Source organism: Cervus elaphus, chromosome X (genome assembly GCF_910594005.1).
Source record: "Cervus elaphus chromosome X, mCerEla1.1, whole genome shotgun sequence".
Lineage (NCBI taxonomy): Eukaryota > Metazoa > Chordata > Mammalia > Artiodactyla > Cervidae > Cervus > Cervus elaphus.
Window position 1 is genome coordinate 75140832 of NC_057848.1, and position 20064 is coordinate 75160895.

The 20064-nt window shown below is 41.9% G+C and overlaps 1 protein-coding gene across 5 annotated transcripts in view; it reads left to right on the forward strand.

Moving 5' to 3' along the window:
- Positions 1-20064, forward strand: part of MTMR1 (myotubularin related protein 1) — a 60075-nt gene that overhangs the window by 15141 nt on the left and 24870 nt on the right. For 2 of the 5 annotated variants that reach the window (XM_043897659.1, XM_043897656.1), the window contains exons 3-11: positions 1901-1924; positions 2548-2574; positions 7780-7855; positions 10271-10365; positions 10758-10865; positions 14275-14376; positions 14694-14777; positions 15681-15830; positions 17262-17450. In XM_043897659.1, the coding sequence (XP_043753594.1) occupies positions 1901-1924; positions 2548-2574; positions 7780-7855; positions 10271-10365; positions 10758-10865; positions 14275-14376; positions 14694-14777; positions 15681-15830; positions 17262-17450 (855 nt within the window). Of the gene's footprint in view, positions 1-1900; positions 1925-2547; positions 2575-4081; positions 4133-7779; positions 7856-10270; positions 10366-10757; positions 10866-14274; positions 14377-14693; positions 14778-15680; positions 15831-17261; positions 17451-20064 lie in introns of all 5 variants that reach the window. The other 3 variants (XM_043897655.1, XM_043897657.1, XM_043897658.1) reach the window with 3 other exon arrangements.

Sequence of the window (20064 nt, forward strand, 5' to 3'; positions counted from 1 at the left end):
GTCATCATTTAAAAATTCTGGTAATATAATTTATGTTATAGTTGAATAATATACAAATGTATATAGATCTTAAGTTGCATGCCAACTCTCTACCTAAAAAATGTTCTTACCTTAAAGGAAATTTTTATGATTTATATAGCAAAGCAAATTTGGAACTTAACTTACACACACACACACGTGAAACTATTACCTTTTATGGATTTTCACCTTATATAATGATTTTTATAAAAAATTCATATATGTTCTAGGAATGTGCTAGTCACAATGCTCACTATATCTCGTAAGTCATGATACTCCCTATCCCTATATCTCATTGAAATAAATAATACCTCAATCTTTTAGACATTTGTGCCTCATCACTGAACTCTTCTGTTGTTTCTAATTATAAATACTAAAACTTTAAGTGTAAGTAATAACATCATTTTCATGGTATGCTGTGTATGTATGTGTGAAATGTACTGCTGGAATTTAACGCAATTTTAGTTATGCCTCTGAAATAGATGAATAAATATTAACTAAGTGAAAAAAAAGTAGTGATGTAACCATATTTATGGTTATGGAGGCATAATTTAAAATATTCTCATTAAATGTGGTTATCACTGACAAATGAAGCTGGGGAGGGGAGCCTTTCTATTTTGACTTTTCATTACCATGGATGTCCCATTTTGAGTTTTTTCAAAATTAACATAAACATGTATATTATGTATTTTGTACTAACTCTTCTGTTGTAATTAACAAATGATAAATGTCACATATTTAAAGTATACAGATTGATGAGTTGTTGATAGGTGCCCCCTTGTGGCACTATCACCACAATTAAGATAAACATTTTCATCACCACCACCTCCTCAAAAAAGGGGCAGATTTAAGCTTCTTAGCCTAAACAGTCTATATTTAGGAACTTCTGGGCTTTAATTCCCTTTGAGCTATAGCATGCCTTGGTTCAGACACTTTTTTTACTTCAAAGAGTATTTTCTCTTAATAGCGATACAACGATGTTTTTTGAAGTGTGTCCTCATATTCACGTGATCCTCTTATCTATCCTGAGTAAAACCTATGAAGCTAATAAGAACCTCCAGTGATTTTTTATTTAAATGATGTTTTCCGTAGAACCTCCAGCATTCTATCATATGTAATGATCATCGGATTTCAGAGTCGAGAGTGGGGAACAGATGATTCAAGCCTTCCTCAGACTGTTCGCTTTTCAGAAGTTCCATTGGTTCTCTGGGCCATTTCCCAAATGCTCCATGTGCAGCAGTCGGGGCTGGGCTAACGTGAGGGAGGTAACTTCTCCCTCTGGGGCGGCCACATCAGGGGGTTTAATTCTGGAGTCCCAAGTGCAAATTGGAAATAGAATTCCTATAGAAACCAGATTAAGATTGTGCTTAACTAGGCTTTGTGATCCCATTAACACCGTGGCTGAGCTGTGCTCCGCACCAGCTGTGGACGCTTTTGTGGTTTCTTAGTTCAGTTTTGTTTTGCTTCTGTGGGCTGGTTTGGGAGCAGAACCACCTTTTTATATCGTTGTTTCTATGGGGAAAATGTGTTCAGTATTCCAAACAGACACACAAATGAACTTTTCAAACACAGCCTGTTCACACTGTCTTGTAATAGCCCTTGACAGAAGGGGTTTGTGTTTAAAATAATGTAGTTTGTCTTAGGCTAAGGGCGATAAGTTTCTCCAAATCATAGACTTGCCTGCAAATTACAGGACAAATGTGTTAGGATTGATTGGATATTGAATGAAACTTAGAGGGCAAACATGTTAGGATTGACCTGCTGCGTTTTATTTGGAGTATTATGATGTTTCTTAGAGCATGGGCTGGCGAACTTAACAGCATCTTTCACAGGTCAATAGTGATGTGTCCATGATGATGATGTTCTGTGTTTTAACTGACAGGTTTTCAGGAGGCCTGATATAAGGGTAAGGATATTTGGTTTTCAGCACATGGGCCTCCGCCTTGTGTGTCTCTGTGCTTTATCAGACACTTAGTCTATTTAGTATTCTTTGCCTTCTCACTGGTTTTATTATTCACTCAGATCAATTTGCTCTGCTGTGTCATAGCTTTCAGTGTTCACTAGAAATGCTTTATTTGTTATGATGTTTTCATATGCGAAAAAGCCAATGTGTGTGAGGGCAGGATGCTAAAATTGTTTCCAGTGTGCAATACTGACTTTTGTTGTGTTACAGGAATTCTGACCAAGTGGGTATTCATGGCATGGGGTTGATAAGTCTAGGCCTACAGAGTCCTGTTCATTTAACCTTGTTCATCACATAATTCATGCTAGAGTATTTATTAACAAGAAAAACAACAAAGTGGTCAGTTGTCCATCCTGAGTAGGCAATCTAAGATTTCAAGTCTTGATTACAAGATCAAGTAAGATTGCATGTTTGCATGCTGAATCCCAAAAGCAGAAGTGCTAATCTTGAAGATGAATTTAGCAAAATCAGCCCCATTTAGTATTTCTTAAAATACAGACATAGCTGTTATAGCTAGTGGATTATAGTTTATATTTTCCTCATGATTTTCCTTCCCTTTATTTCAGAATATTCATAAAGCAAGACAAAGATTGGTAATGTGCATGCATTTAAACCTGAGTATCAGATGTTGAAAATTAACCTTGTTCCATTAAATGAAAACAATGTGGATTTTGACAGAATCATTTAGTGACTTCGGTTTTAAACTTTTAAAAATAAGCAGGTTAAATCAAATTCTTGGATTCTAGTTGGTTTATCTTTGTTTAATTTTGTTTTCACCATGTTTTCTTTTGCTCATGGGAATCATTTTCTTTCATTGATTCACATTGTTACCTATTAGTGTTTGGCTTTACACTTGCATGGACTTTGAAATGCTATGTGGGGGTTTTTTTTGTTGTTGTTGTTGTTGTTGTTTGGTCATTCATTCTTTTGTTTTTAAAATTTTTTATCAAAGAATGATTCCATTTTCTTTGTATTAAAAAAATGGAAATTTAAAAAAACTGGCTGTGTTTAACAATTTGTCCTGCTCTGAAGGGTAGCAGTACCGACTATGTACTAAGGTCAACCTGATGATAAAGTATAAAAATATTTTAAGTAGTTATTTTATTTTACTGACAAAAATGAAAGGCGGGGAAGAGTAAATTCTTTTATAAAGCTTTGCTACTTATTCACTGATTGCCTTTTAAAGAAATATAGTCCTTGGGATCAAAGTTTCTTGAAGGAAAAATATATTGATGCTAAATTTTAATATTTTCAGCCTCAGAGACTTGATATAACTTTTAAAAGGGGTTATAAGTTTGTCATCTTCAATATTCGTGCTCATTATACCACAGGCTAAACTAAAAGTCCAAGTTTTTAGGGTTTCAAAAACTCATTCTAAAAAGAAATTAAGAATAGTAATACATGTAAAGGGATTGGAAAATTTAGATAAAGATATGTGATATTTTAGCTATTTCTTTGAAGCACATTGATACTGTAATTAGAAAGATTTAATATGATTTTGAGTCATAAATCACAGTATTTAATTAGCAATAAGCAATAAGTAACAGAGCATTTGTATGTATCTGCATATGTATGACCCCAACATGTGATATGCACATGTGCATGTGTGGAAATGTTGTTAATTCCAGTGGCATTGACCTCTGGGCAACATAATAGTTCCTTTTAAAAACACATGTCTATGAACCGCCTTTGGATTTTGTCTGGATTTTGGTCGCTGCCCGGTCTCTGTGGTCCGTTTTCTTTTCTATGAGCATGTTATGCATCTGTGATTTTGATTCTTTGCTGTACGCTGCAGTATTGCTTGATTTTAAGAAGACAGTACATTCTGTGTAACCCATGATGTTTGTTTGCTTTTCATTTTACACCCCAACACAAACATAGAGTAGGTACTCCATTTTAGGCTGAGGATGCTATAGATGGCCCCCACGTTCTTTCCTTAACTCCAAGGGGGAAAATGTTGGGATTTGCAAAACCATGAAAGGTGTGTTACATGCTTACTGTCTCTTTAAGAAAGAACTTCTGTCCTTTCACCTGTCTGTTTGCACGTGTTTCTTTTTCCCCCCTTTGCCTTTTCTTGTCCATGCACCTGGTGCTGTGCAGGAGATTCAGGAAGAACACAATGGCTACCCTTCTGAAGCTGAAGCTGATCAGGTGGCAAGTTGTACATGTTCATCTGTTTGTAGTTACAGACCGTGCATTTAGAAGCCATTTCATACTAGATTTCTAGGCAACCAGCAAATGCTTTTTCCACTACAGTAGCACTCTCCTGTCCAAGTTTGGTAGATTCCATTATGACATTATTTGCAAAAATTGGTTTATCCAACATTTTGTCAACCAGAAATTTGTTCATCTCTGCCTCTCAGTTTTCCCAAGTAGATTTACTGATGGGAATAATGAGCCTCAGTCACAACACGATTCTGAAGCGCCTTCACGAACACTTAGAGGGGCAGATGCACACACTCAGGGTGCTCCTCAAGGGTACAGACTTTGCTTTATTCAAATTTGCAGGGTCTGTACCCAGCACAGCACCTGGCATGCTGTAGGTGTTTATGGAATGAGCCCATGTATTTTGTAGAAGAAAAAAAAATCATTCATCGAGGTTTCTTCAGTACTTACTCTTTGCTCAGTACCTCTGGACTCTGGAGAGATTTAATGCAGCAGAGCTTTCCCCAAAGCTTATGTAGAAACTGAGTATATGAAACCTCTAGAGGAGCCGCTCCAGGGAAGCATGGCAAACTCCCAGTGCTCAGCTATCCCTTAGCCCAGCCCACCCTCCTTTGGTGACCCTGGAAGTACTTGCAGAGGTCCATTTGAAAACCACTGCTTTCGGCAGGCCACTGTTACAGAAACTATCCACCCAGCAGCCTGGGTTCAGGAGAAGGAGAAAGCAGTGGAGAGCCAGCAAGTTGGTGACCTTCTGGGTCACCAGCAGAGGGCTGGGCTGAGATCATCAGAGAGAATTCCTCAACCGGGCAACACTTGGAGCAGAGGCCCTAAGAGGGCTGGGTGTATTCACGAGACATATTTTATCCATAAGATAATTCCTCTTTGATGATGTACATGGGTTGGATAAATCAAGGGTCAAATCATGTCCTGTGCAACTTGGAAGTTGCAGTCAAAGCTTAATATAGCACAAGTGTGCGTCCTATCTAACACCGGCTTTTTAGAGGGAATCTACTGTCCTTGCAAAACAATGAGGCTTTAATAAAGATCCATTCTCCTCTCGAATTCCTATGCTAAAGCTGAATGTCTTTCCTGTACACAGTGAACCTTTTATAGGGAGATCTGAAGCAGTGGGATCAATGATTTGTTTTATTCTGATAGTTGCTTTTTCATCATGTACAAAGCGTGTCCCAGATTTAACTATTTTTAGTGAGAGGTTTGTCTCTATCCCATCAACACGTTTCATGCCTCATATAAATGCACGAATATTTCACACCAGATTTAACGTGACTGTTAGAAGAGAAGAGGAACCTTTGATCCCTAGCCTCTATCTTGAGAGTCTTGTACATTCTCAAAATGGTCCAGTCACTGCTGCCTCCCATCAACGGCATCTGATTAGTTAGTCCTGGGTTGAGGACTTGAAAGTGTGTGAAGTGACTTTTTATAAAGTGAATCAGACTTTCCTCCACCTCTTCCAAATTCAGTTGATTAGAACAGCTTGCTTTAGTAAATATATTTAAAAATAACCTATTCCCATTTATTTTTGAATATCAGTTAATGATTTTAAGTCTATATGATAATATTTAGCCATTAAAATAGGCTTTAAAAGTGTAACATTTGAAGTTATTGAAAACTTGAATATGATTAAAATAGCTTTCTCACTTTGTAACTATTTTATAAAATCAGTCACTAGCTCAGGCAATAAATTAAAGAAAGCAGACTTTCAAAATAAGGCTTCTGTGAAGATTGGTGATTTTTAGTGTTTCTAAAACTGGACATTGAAAAGTATAAATATTGGTTTATGCTTTATTGTGTCAAAGATATATTTCCAAAACAGGTATAAGTATAAATCCATCCACAAACACTTCTCTGTGTCCCCTTTAACAGTTTTCTGCATCCCTAAAAATGTTGATTGAGAAATGTCTTAAAAACCAATCTGGACTAAAAGTTTAAACTGAGTAAAATTGCTTGGAGGTGACGATGAACACTAATCTGTAGGAGGAGGTTGGACTGTGTCATTTTGTGCCCTCTCCAAACAAATATCATTTGACCAACATTTAGCATCGAATTTACTCTTTATATTTTGACATTTTCCCTTCTTATTTTATAAAATTGGATGAACCTACTATATATAGTGTTTTTAAGTGGACCTTTAAGACCCTTTATAAAATATATTGAAGTATTCTTATAACTGTGAAAAATAATTATTTTGAATTTTCAATAATTTTGACTAGAATTATAAAAGATACCAGTTTTAGTATTTTGCTTCATAAAATTATGTTGAAAACTTAGGACTATCTACTCTGTTTTCTGCCGAACACTAGTGGCCTCCTGATGTTAACAGGTATTTTTTGGAGAAAGCAGCCCCTGATGGACGAGGTAGGGGAAATGCAGCGTACTCTAGCGCCTTCTGGCGGATTTAGCCTGCATTAACATGCTAAAGATTTGTCTCACTAAAAAAAAAAAAAAAAAGAACCCAGCTAAACTTGTCTCCTTTAACCCAGCATTTCCCAAACTTTTCTAAATAAGTCCTATTCGCATCTCTTGGGAATTTAGTACTCTATGAAACACAGCTTGGGAATTGCTGGAGTTTTGAACACCTTACTGTTATTCATGACACATTATGTCAGAGATGCCTGGAAAAAGTGACCAGTTTCCTTGGCAGCATCTCACAGGGTGGCAGTACCTTGGAATAGGCACGAACTTCAGGCTGTGGTCCCTAGATTTGTAGTTCAAGAACACCATTTTCTCAGATCCCCCAAGTTATTTGGTGCTATCCAACCAGGCTTGCCAGAGACTGGCTCTACTGGTCCATAGTGCCGATCTGGACATTTAGAAATGTGGGCATGTATCCTTCCAGCCATCCAAGACATCCTTTTCCTGGTGATATTGTAACAGGAACCCTGAGACCTCTTTAGGAATTTGCTCGGTAAGCGTGGAATCAGCAGTGTGAACTGACTGGGGAGAAAAGCCTGATGAACAACACACCCTGCTCCACAGGAGTGGATAAAATACTCTTGTCTGCCAGATGAGGGCACATTCTCATGGCCTGTATACACACTGACAAGCACACTCGCCTGTCCTCCCTCCTACACTTTGTGTAGCTGCAGGTAGCTGGGTTGGAGTAGGGAAGCTTTCTTATTTTATAAAATAAGGCTTTATAAAGTAGGGCTTTCCTTAGTAAGAGACCCTCCCTGCTTTCTTAGATTAGACTTTGGGGTTTCCCACACACTGTCATAGCTGGGCCATTTCTACAGCTGCTTAAGCATCTGCATCTAATATTGATTTTATTTGTACTAGTTTCACGCTCAGAAGGTAACCTTTTTTGACCTTATTTCCAAATTCTGGAGGCACCTTGTAATAGCTGTCTGTGTAGTGATTACAGTATCTATTTGTCATGTCAAACCATCTCTGTATTAATGCTTTCTAACTGTGAACTTTAAGTATGTGTAACAATTTGCTAGACTATGCAGCATGGTGTCCTGTGATGCGGAGCTTTGAAATTGTCTTGTAAGGGGAGGGGGGCATACATTTTGCACGCTTCTGTAGCCTCGTAGCAAGAGCACAGAGCACTACCATTCTTCCCAGGTCTACAGATGGAAAGGGAGGTTTACTCGTGTTTGGTTTCTTGCCAGGCTCTAAGGGATGGAAATAAGCTGGCACAGATGGAAGAAGCACCACTTTTCCCAGGAGAATCAATCAAGGCCATTGGTAAGTTTAACGAGTACATTTTGCTCATGGAGATCCATAAAATGGCATGGCACATTACTCGTAAGCACAGGTGATGTATGTGCTGGAGATCAGCCAGATCCATTTAATTTGGGGACAAATGGATGAGACCTTGCCCTTCTTCATGTCATCATGACCTTAAGAGACAAGGGACTATAGAAGATCCCTTGAAGCTCCGAGCGAGTCTCGGGTGGCAGTACCAACAGAAGAGGGGCCCAACTTTGCCCCATGAGCTGAGGCAGGTGAGACTCTCATGGTGATGTCACTTCAATGATTTGTTGGAAGCCTTCACTAGAAGGAAAAGGTCCTGAGGGATGATCCACATCCTACTTTCAATGGCAATCTTGAGAACTTGGCAAAGAAATTTTAGTAGCTTTTACAAGTCCAGAAAGTACAATTTTAGTGCAGGAAAAGGGCATGTGTGCCCACCCTGGATTATAAGGGCAGAGGCCTGCAGTGGATGGCTAGGCATTTCAGCAGGCAGTCCACTGTGCCGGGCTGGGTGGGAGGGCAGCCAGCTGGGACCACTTCACCTCACAACTGCCAGGGTTAGGGTTGACAACCTCGTTTGCGAGGCTCACTGTTGCCTTCTTCCCTCCTGGCTCCCTCCCAAAGGTGCGTGCCTGGTCCCAGAGCACGGTCATGTTGTGTTTGAGTAGCTGGGCTCTCCTGCCAGGACCTTCACACACATCCTTCCTCTGTGATAGCCTACTCTGTGGCTCTGGGCTCTGTTCATCCCAACCTGAGTTTTGAAACAGTTTCTCTCTTGGGCTTCGGGAACTTCATCCACTCCTGGTGCTCCACCGGCCTTTCTGGCCTTTCCTCCTCTAGGAGTGTTTCTAGCCCTGCCTCTGTGTTGTTTTGGGAATGATGGGACTAAAATGCAGAGCTAATTCTGTTATGCCTCTCCTTCTACTCCAGACAGACAGACTACACAGATTTAAAGTGAATGTGAAGAGTTTTGACACATTTATACACCTGGGAAACCACCATCACAGTCAAGATAATGAACATACTTATCACCTCCCAGAAGTTTCCTTAGGCCCCTTTATAATCCCTCTCACCCATGCCTTCTGCCCCTTTCCCAAGCTTTAGAGGGTTGTTGATATTTCCTAGAGTTTTATAGAAATGGAATCATTGAGTATGTCCTTATGTCTGCTTATCCCATTGTGCTTAATTATTGTGATATTTACCCATATTGTGAGTGCTATGGTCAGCAGTCATTCCTTTTCATTGCTGAGTCATATTCCATTGTGTGGATACATCACAGTGTGCTGATCCATTCACCTATTGACAGACACTTGGGTTGTTCCTGTTGTTTGGCTAGTACAAATAAACTGCCATGAACTCTGATGAACAAGTCATCTCTGGCCTTGTGTCCCTTTGTCCTCATGCACCCTTGGACCCAGCCACACTAACCTCTGGCAACTTGCTGACCTCTCTTCCCTTCCCCTTCCCCAGCGTCCCTGCTAAATTAAGTCATTCCTTTTCTGAGCTCTTATCACATCAAGTCCACATGGTTCTGATAGCATTTATCAGGCTCTGTGGTGATTTTCTGTGTAGTATCCCTCAGGGGTTACCTGGTGAGTAGGAAGGAATCTTGTCATTTATACCTAGAACCCCAACAATAGGAGCCACTCAGTACATAATGAGTTTTATAAAAGTTTAATGTAAGTGTTTTGAGAATTTGGCTGAATGACAGCTTTAGTGCTGTTATTTATCTCCTCGGACTCATCAGTAGCTGTGTCCATTCTTGAGCTTTCAGTGGAATGGCACTTTTAATGGAATAGCACTTTGGGAAGATTGGGAAGATGTGGTATCTTTGTGACTGGTGTGAGCTTCCCAATATTCATAGGAGTTATAAGTGTTGTTGATTTTGATATTAAGGATGTTGATATTGATATAAACATTAAGAAATATGGAAACTGATGAAGAATTTGAAGCAAAGAAGTCTTTCCCTACTTCATTGACGTGGTTTTGGTTTTTGCCATCTGTAAAGCAGCTTTTTGGAGGTGCTTTGGGGGACAGTGTTTAGCTTTAGTTGGTTTTCATTAGTAGTGATTTATGAAATGTAGCCCAAGATCTTCAGAGTTTAATTAATATGTTTTTGAATGTGATTAATTTATCACTCAGGGAAAATGTGAACTATTTGGAAGGAAATGACAAAATGTAACTATTATGAGGCTCTTTACTTAAAACCTCATTAAGTAGCAAATCAGACTTTTGTTTTAAAAATGGAATTTTATTAGAAGACTATCAATCTATGCCTCTATTTAAAGTAATGAAAAAAATTAAATTCCTAGAAAACTAGAATCACGCATTTGTGGAAACTCATGTTAAGATTTATTGAAACACAAGCCAATGGCACTAGATGCTATTTTGGGTTTTTTCTTTCAGTGAAAGATGTTATGTACATCTGCCCATTTGTGGGAGCAGTGACTGGCACCCTGACAGTGACGGACTTTAAGATGTACTTCAAGAATGTAGAGAGAGTGAGTATTTAAGTGGGTTTTATTTTTAAAAATGCTGCAGAAGAAAGCAAATAATAAAGAAGATAGTAAAAAGTATCCTGAAATCCTACCACTCTGAGAGAGACTGAGAGTCAGTTTTAAAATGTGCCCATTTTAAGATGTGCAAGCAGATTTTGTACGTTGAAAAAAAAAGGCCATTAAAGGAACACTTTCATGGGGGTGGGGGGTGGGGTTTAATTATAGTCTCAACATCTACATCACCAAGCAGGTGATAAATCAGACCTTGGTGTCTTAGCCAGAACCAAGAGGAAAATCAAAGTAACAAGCAAACATGTTTTTAGCCAGCGAAGACTTGAATTGGAAAACTCTGTTGACTAACACTGATTGGCATTCATGTTCATCTGTGAACCCAGGACCCACATTTTGTCCTTGACGTCCCCCTGGGAGTGATCAGCAGAGTTGAGAAGATTGGAGCACAAAGCCATGGAGACAACTCTTGTGGCATAGAGATTGTGTGCAAGGTACGGTGCAGAGAGAAACTGAGATGGGGCAGCCAGTTGGAACATCCTTGGGCCTTTGGATAGTAAGAATAATTTGGACATTAGTCACTCAGATGTCTTCGGGACACAAACCTCTCCAACCCTTCATCAACCAATTAAGACCATTACATAAGCTGTTGAAGTAAACTGCTTCTTTTCTGTTGAAGTGTTCTAATTAACATGGACCTGTAACCTAGGCGGTGACATGATTTGTTACATTTCAGAGAAATCAAGTGGAAAGCATAGATCAGTATTTTTTTTGCAGTTTGTCATTAGTCAGAGACTTCCTAAAGGGACAATGGGCATGTGTGTGCTCAGTTGCTCAGTTGTGTCCAACTCTTTGCGACCCCATGGACTGTATCCCGCCAGACTCCTCTGTCCGTGGGATTTTCCAGGCAAGAATACTGGAATGGGTTGCCACTTCCTCCTCCAGGGGATCTTCCTGACCCAGGGAACAAACCCCGCATCTCCTGTGTCTCCTTCATTGGCAGGTGGATTCTTTACTACTGAGCTACCCAGGAATCCCTAAAGGGACAACAATATTCATAAATTCTGTGATTAAAAACACAGTTGAGTTTCTTGTTGGAATTTGCACCTGAGCCATGCTTAATTTGATTTTGTCCCTTTCTTCCAATGGATTAAGTAAAATCTGTGTGACAGCTTTGATGAGGACTAATCATTAAAGATGAATATGAGCCAACTCTGGGCGATGGAGGACGGAGGAGCCTGGCATGCTGCAGTCCATGGGTTTGCAAAGAGTAGGACACAACTGAGCAACTGAACAACAACAAAGTCATTTAAGAAACACCTTAACTGATGCTTTATTCCAATGGCTTTGCCTTGTGAAATACAGTTCACTAACAACCTCACCTAAAATACCAGGCAAGAGATCCTGCCTGCAGCACCATCCAGGTCCCTTCCCAGTTTGGGGTTTGGATTAGATTCCTACCAGTCTGTCTGCCTCCATCATATCTCTGAGTGAAGCTCTTGCTGGTTGGCCCTAGACTGCAGTTGAACCCATGTTTTCAAATAAGCCTTTACTGTGCTGGGTCGGAAATCTGCTGGCTTCCTAGCATCCCTTGAGCAACACATGGCTGTCCTCCCCTCGGGTCCATGGCGGCAGTCCTGATTCTCCAGGATTCTCCTCAGGCAGAGCAGTGGGAATCCTTTGCAGAACTTAAAGCCAAGGGTGGGGTGGGTAGGTCAATTCTGTAATTGTGGAACAGGTCATTTCCCTACTCAGAACTCTTCAGTAGCTGCCCGTTACCCTTGGGCTATAGGGAAAACACGGAGACCCCATGGTGTGAGTGGGCTTGCTTTCCTTGGCAGCTCCCACTCCAGCCCGCCTCCCCTCATTCTTGCCATCCCCATTCCCATAGTTGCTCCCACCCGCCTTGGACCCCTCCAACCCTTGCCACACTCAGACTCCTGGGGCTTCACATATGCTCTGTCTTTGCTGGCAATGCCGTTGCCTCTGAGCTGCTGCTGCTGCTGCTGTTGCTAAGTCGCTTCAGTTGTGTCCGACTCTGTGCGACCCCATAGACAGCAGCCCACCAGGCTCCGCCATCCCTGGGATTCTCCAGGCAAGAACACCGGAGTGGGTTGCCATTTCCTTCTCCAGTGCATGAAAGTGAAAAGTGAAAGTGAAGTTGCTCAGTCATGTCCGACTTTTCACGACCCGGTGGACTGCAGCCTACCAGGCTCCTCCGTCCATGGAATTTTCCAGGCAAGAGTACTGGAGTGGGTTGCCATTGCCTTCTCCCTCTGAGCTGAGCAATCCTAAATAGCAAGTCAGCTCAGTCAGCAACCGGAGAGCATGTGTGTAGCCAGAGTATCTTGGCAGGAGGGCACAGCAGGAAGTTATGTCACTTAGGCAGGTGTCCTGTAGCTGTTTTCCTACGATATTTTTTCTGTGTGTGTGGCCAAGGTGGGCCTTTGTGAAAAGCAGTTTTAAAATGTTCTTCAGTATAGAATTACCAGGGCCATGCTTAAACAGGTGATATGAAATTCAAAAAGTACAAAACTGTGTGTAGCAAAAAGTAAGTTTCTTTCCAGCCACCCTGATTGACTCTGTGCAGGCACCCACTGGCACCAGTTTCCATAGTTGGCCTCTGCATACAAGCCCATATCTGAAAATGTGAATGGTCGTGTGTTACATTGATTGTTCTGCACCTTTCTTTCCCCACTCAACCATTATCTTGGAATTCCTTGCTAGCAGTACCTAACAAGAGCCACTTCTTGTTTTCATCAGCTCTGTAGTATGCCATCAGTGGTACTGTAGTTTATTGAGCCAGCCCCTATTTATTGATGGGCATTTAGGTTATTTCTATTCTTTCACTGTTCTAAATAATACCACAGCAATACCTTTCTCACTTCCTCAATTGCTTTTGCTTTAATTTGTTTGTGGTCATATTTATTTTCAAATTCTGTGTAAGATTAAAGAATAAGATTCTTGTGTTTTAACAAAGAGCATAGGCTTAGAAAAGTCAGGGGGTAGTGCTCAAACCAGTCCTGGGAAGACATTGCACCCTTTGAGTCACCTTGTCGGCCTTGCTCCTGACAACTTCCATTTGGGCTTCAGGCTGACAGCTTGTGTGGCAGGGGGCTTTCAGATACTCATCTTGAGAAGCAATATTGTAATTTCTGGAAGGAAGTCACTGAGAGCCACCGTCTCTACGTGACACAGAATCCTTGCTCCGAGTTCAGAGGAGAAACCTCTGTTGCATTTCTATTTGATGGATGGTGCAAATTCCATAATTGACTCTTTGAGCAGCGTAAAGCCAGAACTGATCCTACAGCACACCTTTAGCACAGAAGGGCATACCACTTGATGGCCCGTCTCTTATGTACTAACCTTACTCCTGGTTCCACCTGATGAGTTTTCCCCCCTAACACCTCCCCTTTGTTCCATTTTCCTCAATTTATTATCTTGTTGGAGGTGTTTTGTAAATTGCCTTTTGTTAGTTGGAGTAAAATGGAGTCCAGTCACCGCTCAGTGTCCACCGGGGACTAGTTACAGGACACCCCCTCACCAGCAAATACCAACATCTGGAGATATGAATGCCCGAATATAAAATGGCATCATATTTGTATACAGTCTCTGCACATCCTCCTGTGTACTTTAGATCATCTCTACATCATTTTAAATACCTAGTGCTATGTCAGTGCTATGTAAATAGTTGCTTGACAAGTTGTGTGTTTTGGAACTTTTTTCCCCAATGTTTTTGATCCACGCTTGGGTGAATTTGCGGGTATGGAGCCTGCAGATATGGAGGGCCAACTATGTTTTGTGAGAAATGAATAAAAATATTTTGTCTCTTCATGCCATGGGGTCTACCTCATAGATACTCAATACATGTTGAATAAATGAGTTTTGCTAATTGTTTAACAGGATATGAGGAACTTGCGACTTGCTTATAAACAGGAAGAACAGAGTAAACTAGGGATATTTGAAAACCTCAACAAACATGCATTTCCTCTTTCCAATGGGCAGGTAAGTACATGGAAATAACCTTCTTTTTGTGTGGGTCTGGATGCCTTCGTGGCAGTCTAAAAATGTCATGGTTAGTTATTCTTTCTTCCAGAGATTTCCTTTATTTCTTTTCTCACTGTTGATAACTAACACTGACTACTTAAAATGTGTCAGTTCTGTGTAATGATGAAGAAAACTTCAAGTTGGTTGTTTTACAAAATTTTGTAGATTAAAGTAGGACTCAATACATTCAGCTCATAACTGAATGAAAAGCTTTAGTAGTTTGCATGTGACATTGCAAAGATGCTGACATGTCTATTTTGTGCTTTTGTATCCAGACACTCTTTGCCTTCAACTATAAAGAAAAATTTCCAGTGAATGGATGGAAAGTTTATGATCCAGTATCTGAATATAAAAGACAGGTAAAGTGTGCTGCTTATCAATTGGAAAATAATAGGTTGAGCATCTTTTTCCTAAAAGGGTAGAAATGTAGTGGAGAAGAAACCTTTTGCAACAAGTTGTCCATGGGTGTAACTCACCTTGCCTGTTGGTTCTTCAGCTCTAGATGCCCATTCTCCTTGCACCACACCTTCAGCTGTGCCACTGTTTGTTCTTCCTTTGTTCAGAGGGCAAATGGAGTACCAGGATGAGGGGGAGGGGTTACAAAAGAAACCAGCCAGATGGTTTTTATTAGATATTCTGATAGTAAGTTGATTAGTAAGGATAAAGCAATGGCTTAAGTTAGATTATGAGTATAAGACATGGCTATGTCAGTCTGATGGCATTTCTCTACCTAAAAGTTCTTTAGTGCATTGTTAGTTTGAAGATATTCCAATGAGAATGACAAGTTGTGTGTTTTGACAAGTTTGACAGATGTTTGACAAAACATCTGACAATGTTATTTTCATGACTTACTCTTGGTCCGCACCTTATATTTGGTATGGTGATTTATATTCCTTTAGACATTTTAAAGAAGTTTCTGTTTGTCTAAAGGACTTACGTGGGTATTTTAAAAGAACAACATTATGCTCACTTGTTATAAAAAAACATGACAAGAAATATATAGGACTGGAATTCAAGTATATAATTTGCATGTTTTAGTATGTTTGGAAATTATGCTTCATTAGATTTTTTTTAAAATGAATTAGGTAAGCAATGGCTTATATAAAATAAACGTATATTTAATCTTTTAAGCAGTAATGAATAATGAATTACAAATGGATTTTACTAGAAAATAATTGGATGTAGTTCATGCTTAGTACTTTTTGAAAGTATAAAAGTATGCTCCCCACACGCACCACCAACTTTCCTCTGACACCTTGCAGGGCTTGCCAAATGAAAGTTGGAAAATATCTAAAGTAAACAGTAATTATGAGCTCTGTGACACCTACCCTGCCATCATTGTTGTGCCAACTAGTGTAAAAGATGATGATCTTTCAAAAGTAGCAGCATTTCGAGCAAAAGGTAGAATCCCGGTAAGTAATAAACAATGCTGTTTAGATATGAACATATACTGCATTTGTTCTAATATGGGGAAAAGCAAGTTAGAAAAAATCTCGTGAAGAAAATGGAAAGTAGAAAAAGAAGTCTATAAACCTGAACATATCTTTGATTCTCAAGAACTATCTAATTATATAAGCATTTTGTCTGCCTGCTATGACCCCACCTTCCATAAGTTCATGTTCCTAAGTACCAGGGTAACTTCAGTCATGCTTTCAAAACATGGCATAGATAGCAGAGGGCTTAGCTTGCTAGTGCGCTGACAGTTTGTGTCGCTGATGTCACTGAATCATCCTGGAGAAAATACATTCTTTCTTAGATACTGAGGGGAAGGCTATACCTGTACTAGGAGGGCCACCATTGCAGAAAGAAATAGTAGCCAACAGGGGGTGAAGTATTTTAAAAGATTTGTTGGTATACAAAAAACTCTGCACATGTTTAGTGGATCCAGTTTGGTGAGTTTAGATATATGTGTATACTGGGATTACATATGATCACCACAGTTAGGGAGGGAGTGCATGTCTTGAGCCCTGCATGTGCCTTCTGGTTGACCCCAAGTGTTTTGGTCACTGGAGGAAAATGGTAGGTTTGGGGACATAGCTTTAGATTTTACAAGAGACTGTTTACTTTGTCCTCATCTGGCAACGTACGCCATTGTTGAGATCCAAGTGTTAATTTCCCAATCATGTCTGATTCTTTGTGACCCCATGGACTATAGCTCACCAGGCCCCTCTGTCCATTGGATTCTCCAGGCAAGAATACTGGAGTGGGTTACCATGCCCTTCTCCAGGGTATCTTCCCAACTCAGGGATCAAAGCCGGGTCTCTTGCATTGTAGGCAGATTGTTTATCGTCTGAGTTACAGTTGAGATTCAAAGGTGTTTTTAAATGAGGAGACAAAATCAGTCGATCAAATAGAAATGGTCTTGGTGTTAGTCATGGTTTGACTTAGTTTTTGTTTTTCTTAGAATCCTAGAATTTTAAAGGCAGAGGAGATTTTTTAGAGCTCACTTAGTCAGACTCCTTTCAGCCTGACCCAAACATTGAGTCTCATGGCTACTTTCACACTGTCTTCAGGCTGAACCTTCCTTTTTGACAAAAATACAAAAAAAAAAGCAGGTGTGCTTAAGAACTTGGTGGCTTAGTGCTAAAGAATCTGCCTGCCAATGCAGGAGTGCAGGAGACCTGGGTTTGATCTCTGGGTTGGGAAGATCCCCTAGAGAAGAAAATGGCAACTCACTCTAATATTCTTGCCTGGAGAACTCCATGGACAGAGGAGCCTGGAGGGCTACAGTTCATGGGGTCGCAAAGAGTCAGACATGACTGAGCAACTGAGCATACACACATGTACATTAGAGCACATATTGGTTTAGGACTGTACTAATACTTGTTGCTTTCAAACACTAGGTGTTGTCATGGATTCATCCAGAAAGTCAGGCAACAATTACCCGTTGCAGCCAGCCGCTTGTGGGTCCCAATGATAAGCGCTGCAAGGAAGATGAGAAGTACTTACAAACAATAATGGATGCTAATGCACAGGCTCACAAACTCATCATCTTTGATGCCCGGCAAAACAGCGTTGCTGACACAAACAAGGTACTGCAGAAGCTCTTCCTGTGAACTGTTTGTAAAGCATCATGCTGTTCAGATAGCCTCGTGAAGGTGGACTCCTGCGGAGCAGCCCACAGTGGGCCTCCTAGATCTCCAGCCCTCACGAACCTGGTCTTTTCATTGCCCCTCCACAATCCTGTCTGCTGACTCAGAAAGTAAACACCCAGAAAGAGAATGATCACCTAGAGAATCTAGTAAGCATTTTAGTGAAAGGATCATGAGGCCCATCAAAGTAACCTTTGATTACGTGACCAATTCATATCTGGCCTGAAGCTCTGTACAAATGGAGTCAGCTGTGTGAAACAAGGTACCCAGCTCCGTCTGAACCACCAGCTGACAGGGCGGGGCTGTGCGGCCCAGCCTCCGATGCCCTCTTTCCAATGGAAAGGCTCTGAGTGGAGTCCTTTCTGTTTCCCACAGATGACTTGCTGACAGTGCAGTCCTGATGGCAGGCCTGTGGCAGTCAGAGTCCTGGCCCTTCCATGAGGAATTTCAGGTATTGGGATGGTGGGGACAGCCCTTACCATCTCATGTTGTTGTCATTCAGCTACTCAGTCGTGTCCGATTCTTTGCGACCCCATGGACTGCAGCATGCCAGACTTCCCTGTGCTTCACCATCTCCCGGAGCTTGCTCAAACTCATGTCCCCTGAGATGGTGATGCCATCCAACCATCTCATCCTGTTTTGTCCCCTTCTCCTCTTGCCCTCAATCTTTCCCAGCATTAACTCATGCCTACCTGTAAAATGATACTCGGATAACAAACATGTAATGAGCATGTACTAGGGAGCAGGTGCTGGGGAAACTCCAGGGTAGATGAGGTGAGGTGCTCCCTGTAAGCAGAGTTCACCGTTCTGGTGGAGCTTGTGCCACTGGGCCAGGCTTCACAGAGGAGGTAGCATCTGAGGTGGTTTTGGATGATCTGTGGAAAGACACATTTGACATGGCTGAGCATGTCATTTATGAAAAGGGCAAGAAGGGGAGTGCCTGAGGGCTCCCCTGTCATGCTCCCCTCAGCAGTGGTTGGAGGTATTTGTTTCTCTTGGCAGCTTGTGCCCCTGCTTTCTTCAGTGATTGTTCCATTGTTGCCCACCTCCTCCCAAAAGCCAACCTCCTGCCTCCCCATCTCACTGTCGGGAGGAGCCCTCCCTAAGACTTCAAAGAGCAAACAAGCCATCAGGTGTGCCCTTAACACGTGTGCTGCTGTGGGCCATACACACAAACTGCCAAGCAGCCCCCATCATGGGCCTTGGGGAGGGGGACGTCTAGCTCACATTGAGGGAGCATAGTGGTCATGTGGTTGTTTGTACATGACTGTGAGCAGTCACTGCATCTCTTTAGACCACAGTCACCTCCTCTGAATTGGGAGTAACAGCATACCTCCTCCCTAGACTGCATGTGAAGGTTGTGTGGGGGCCTGTCCCTGAGAACTCATTCAGGTTAACTTCACTACTGAACTTTCAGGTCGTTTTCACTACTGACCCAGAGTGGATGGCTCCATGCTCTTGGCTCTCATGACATCTCTTGCCCCAGGACCTCTCTCTGCAGCCTGGCCAGCTCAGCCTCCTTCCCTGCTTCCTCTCCTTTGCCCAATCTCTCTGGGCCATCTCCTCCATTGCCCTGACTCTCAATACTGCCTCTGTGTTGAGTTTGCCCTCCAAGTTTCTCTCCCACCCTGATCCCTACTAAGGTCCAGATGGGATTTCCATCCCATCATCTGGTTGGTATCCCTTCTTGGTTGTCTCCCAGGCAACGAAACCTAAGCACATCCAGACCAGCCTAAGAGGCAGGGTAGTGACAACCCTTGGCTTTGCGTTCAGTTACACCTGGAGTTTCCTCCCGGCTCTGCCACCTGGTGCTTGGTAGAACCCTGAGTAAGTTACCTAACCACTCCAGAAGCCTCTTCTGTAATGGGGGGTGGAGTGGGGTGGGTGGGGGGTGATGGTATCTCATGTAGAGGGCTGCATCAGGATGGAAATGGGGTGAGAGGAATGAACAGTGGTATCAGCTACTGAGGCGGGGAAGCTGGGAGAGGACCAGGACAAGGAGGAAGATGGACAGCACCTGAGTTCCCTGAGGTGCTGAACCAATGACCACAAAGTTGGTGGCTTAAAACAGCACACCTTTATCCTCATACCCTTCTGGGATCTGGCTGCGGTGCCCTCCTGAGGCTTTCCGGGGAGATCCGTTCCCTGCCTCTTCAGGCTTCTGGCAGCTCCTCTGTGCATGCGGCAATAGCACTCCAGTGCCTGCCCCTGTCTTCACAGAGCCTCCCCCTCCCCGTGTCTCTGTGTCTTCTCCTCTTTTCTCTTCCAAGGATGCTTGGAATGGCAGTTAGGGCCCACCCAAGATAACCCAGGATTCTCTCTTCACCTCAAGAACCTCAATCATACCTATAAAAAGGGGCACATTTACAGTTGCTGGGGATTTGGTGTGTATATCTTTGTGGGGTGGGGGGAGGCATTTTTCAGCCTACTACAAAAAGTCATCCTCAATCAGTCAGCTCCCCTGGCTCCCCACAGCTGGTGAACCCAGTGACCCCTGTCGGTCTTTCTGCGTGCTTCCTGTCACCACTGTAGTACTGTCCCCAGGAAATTGTAA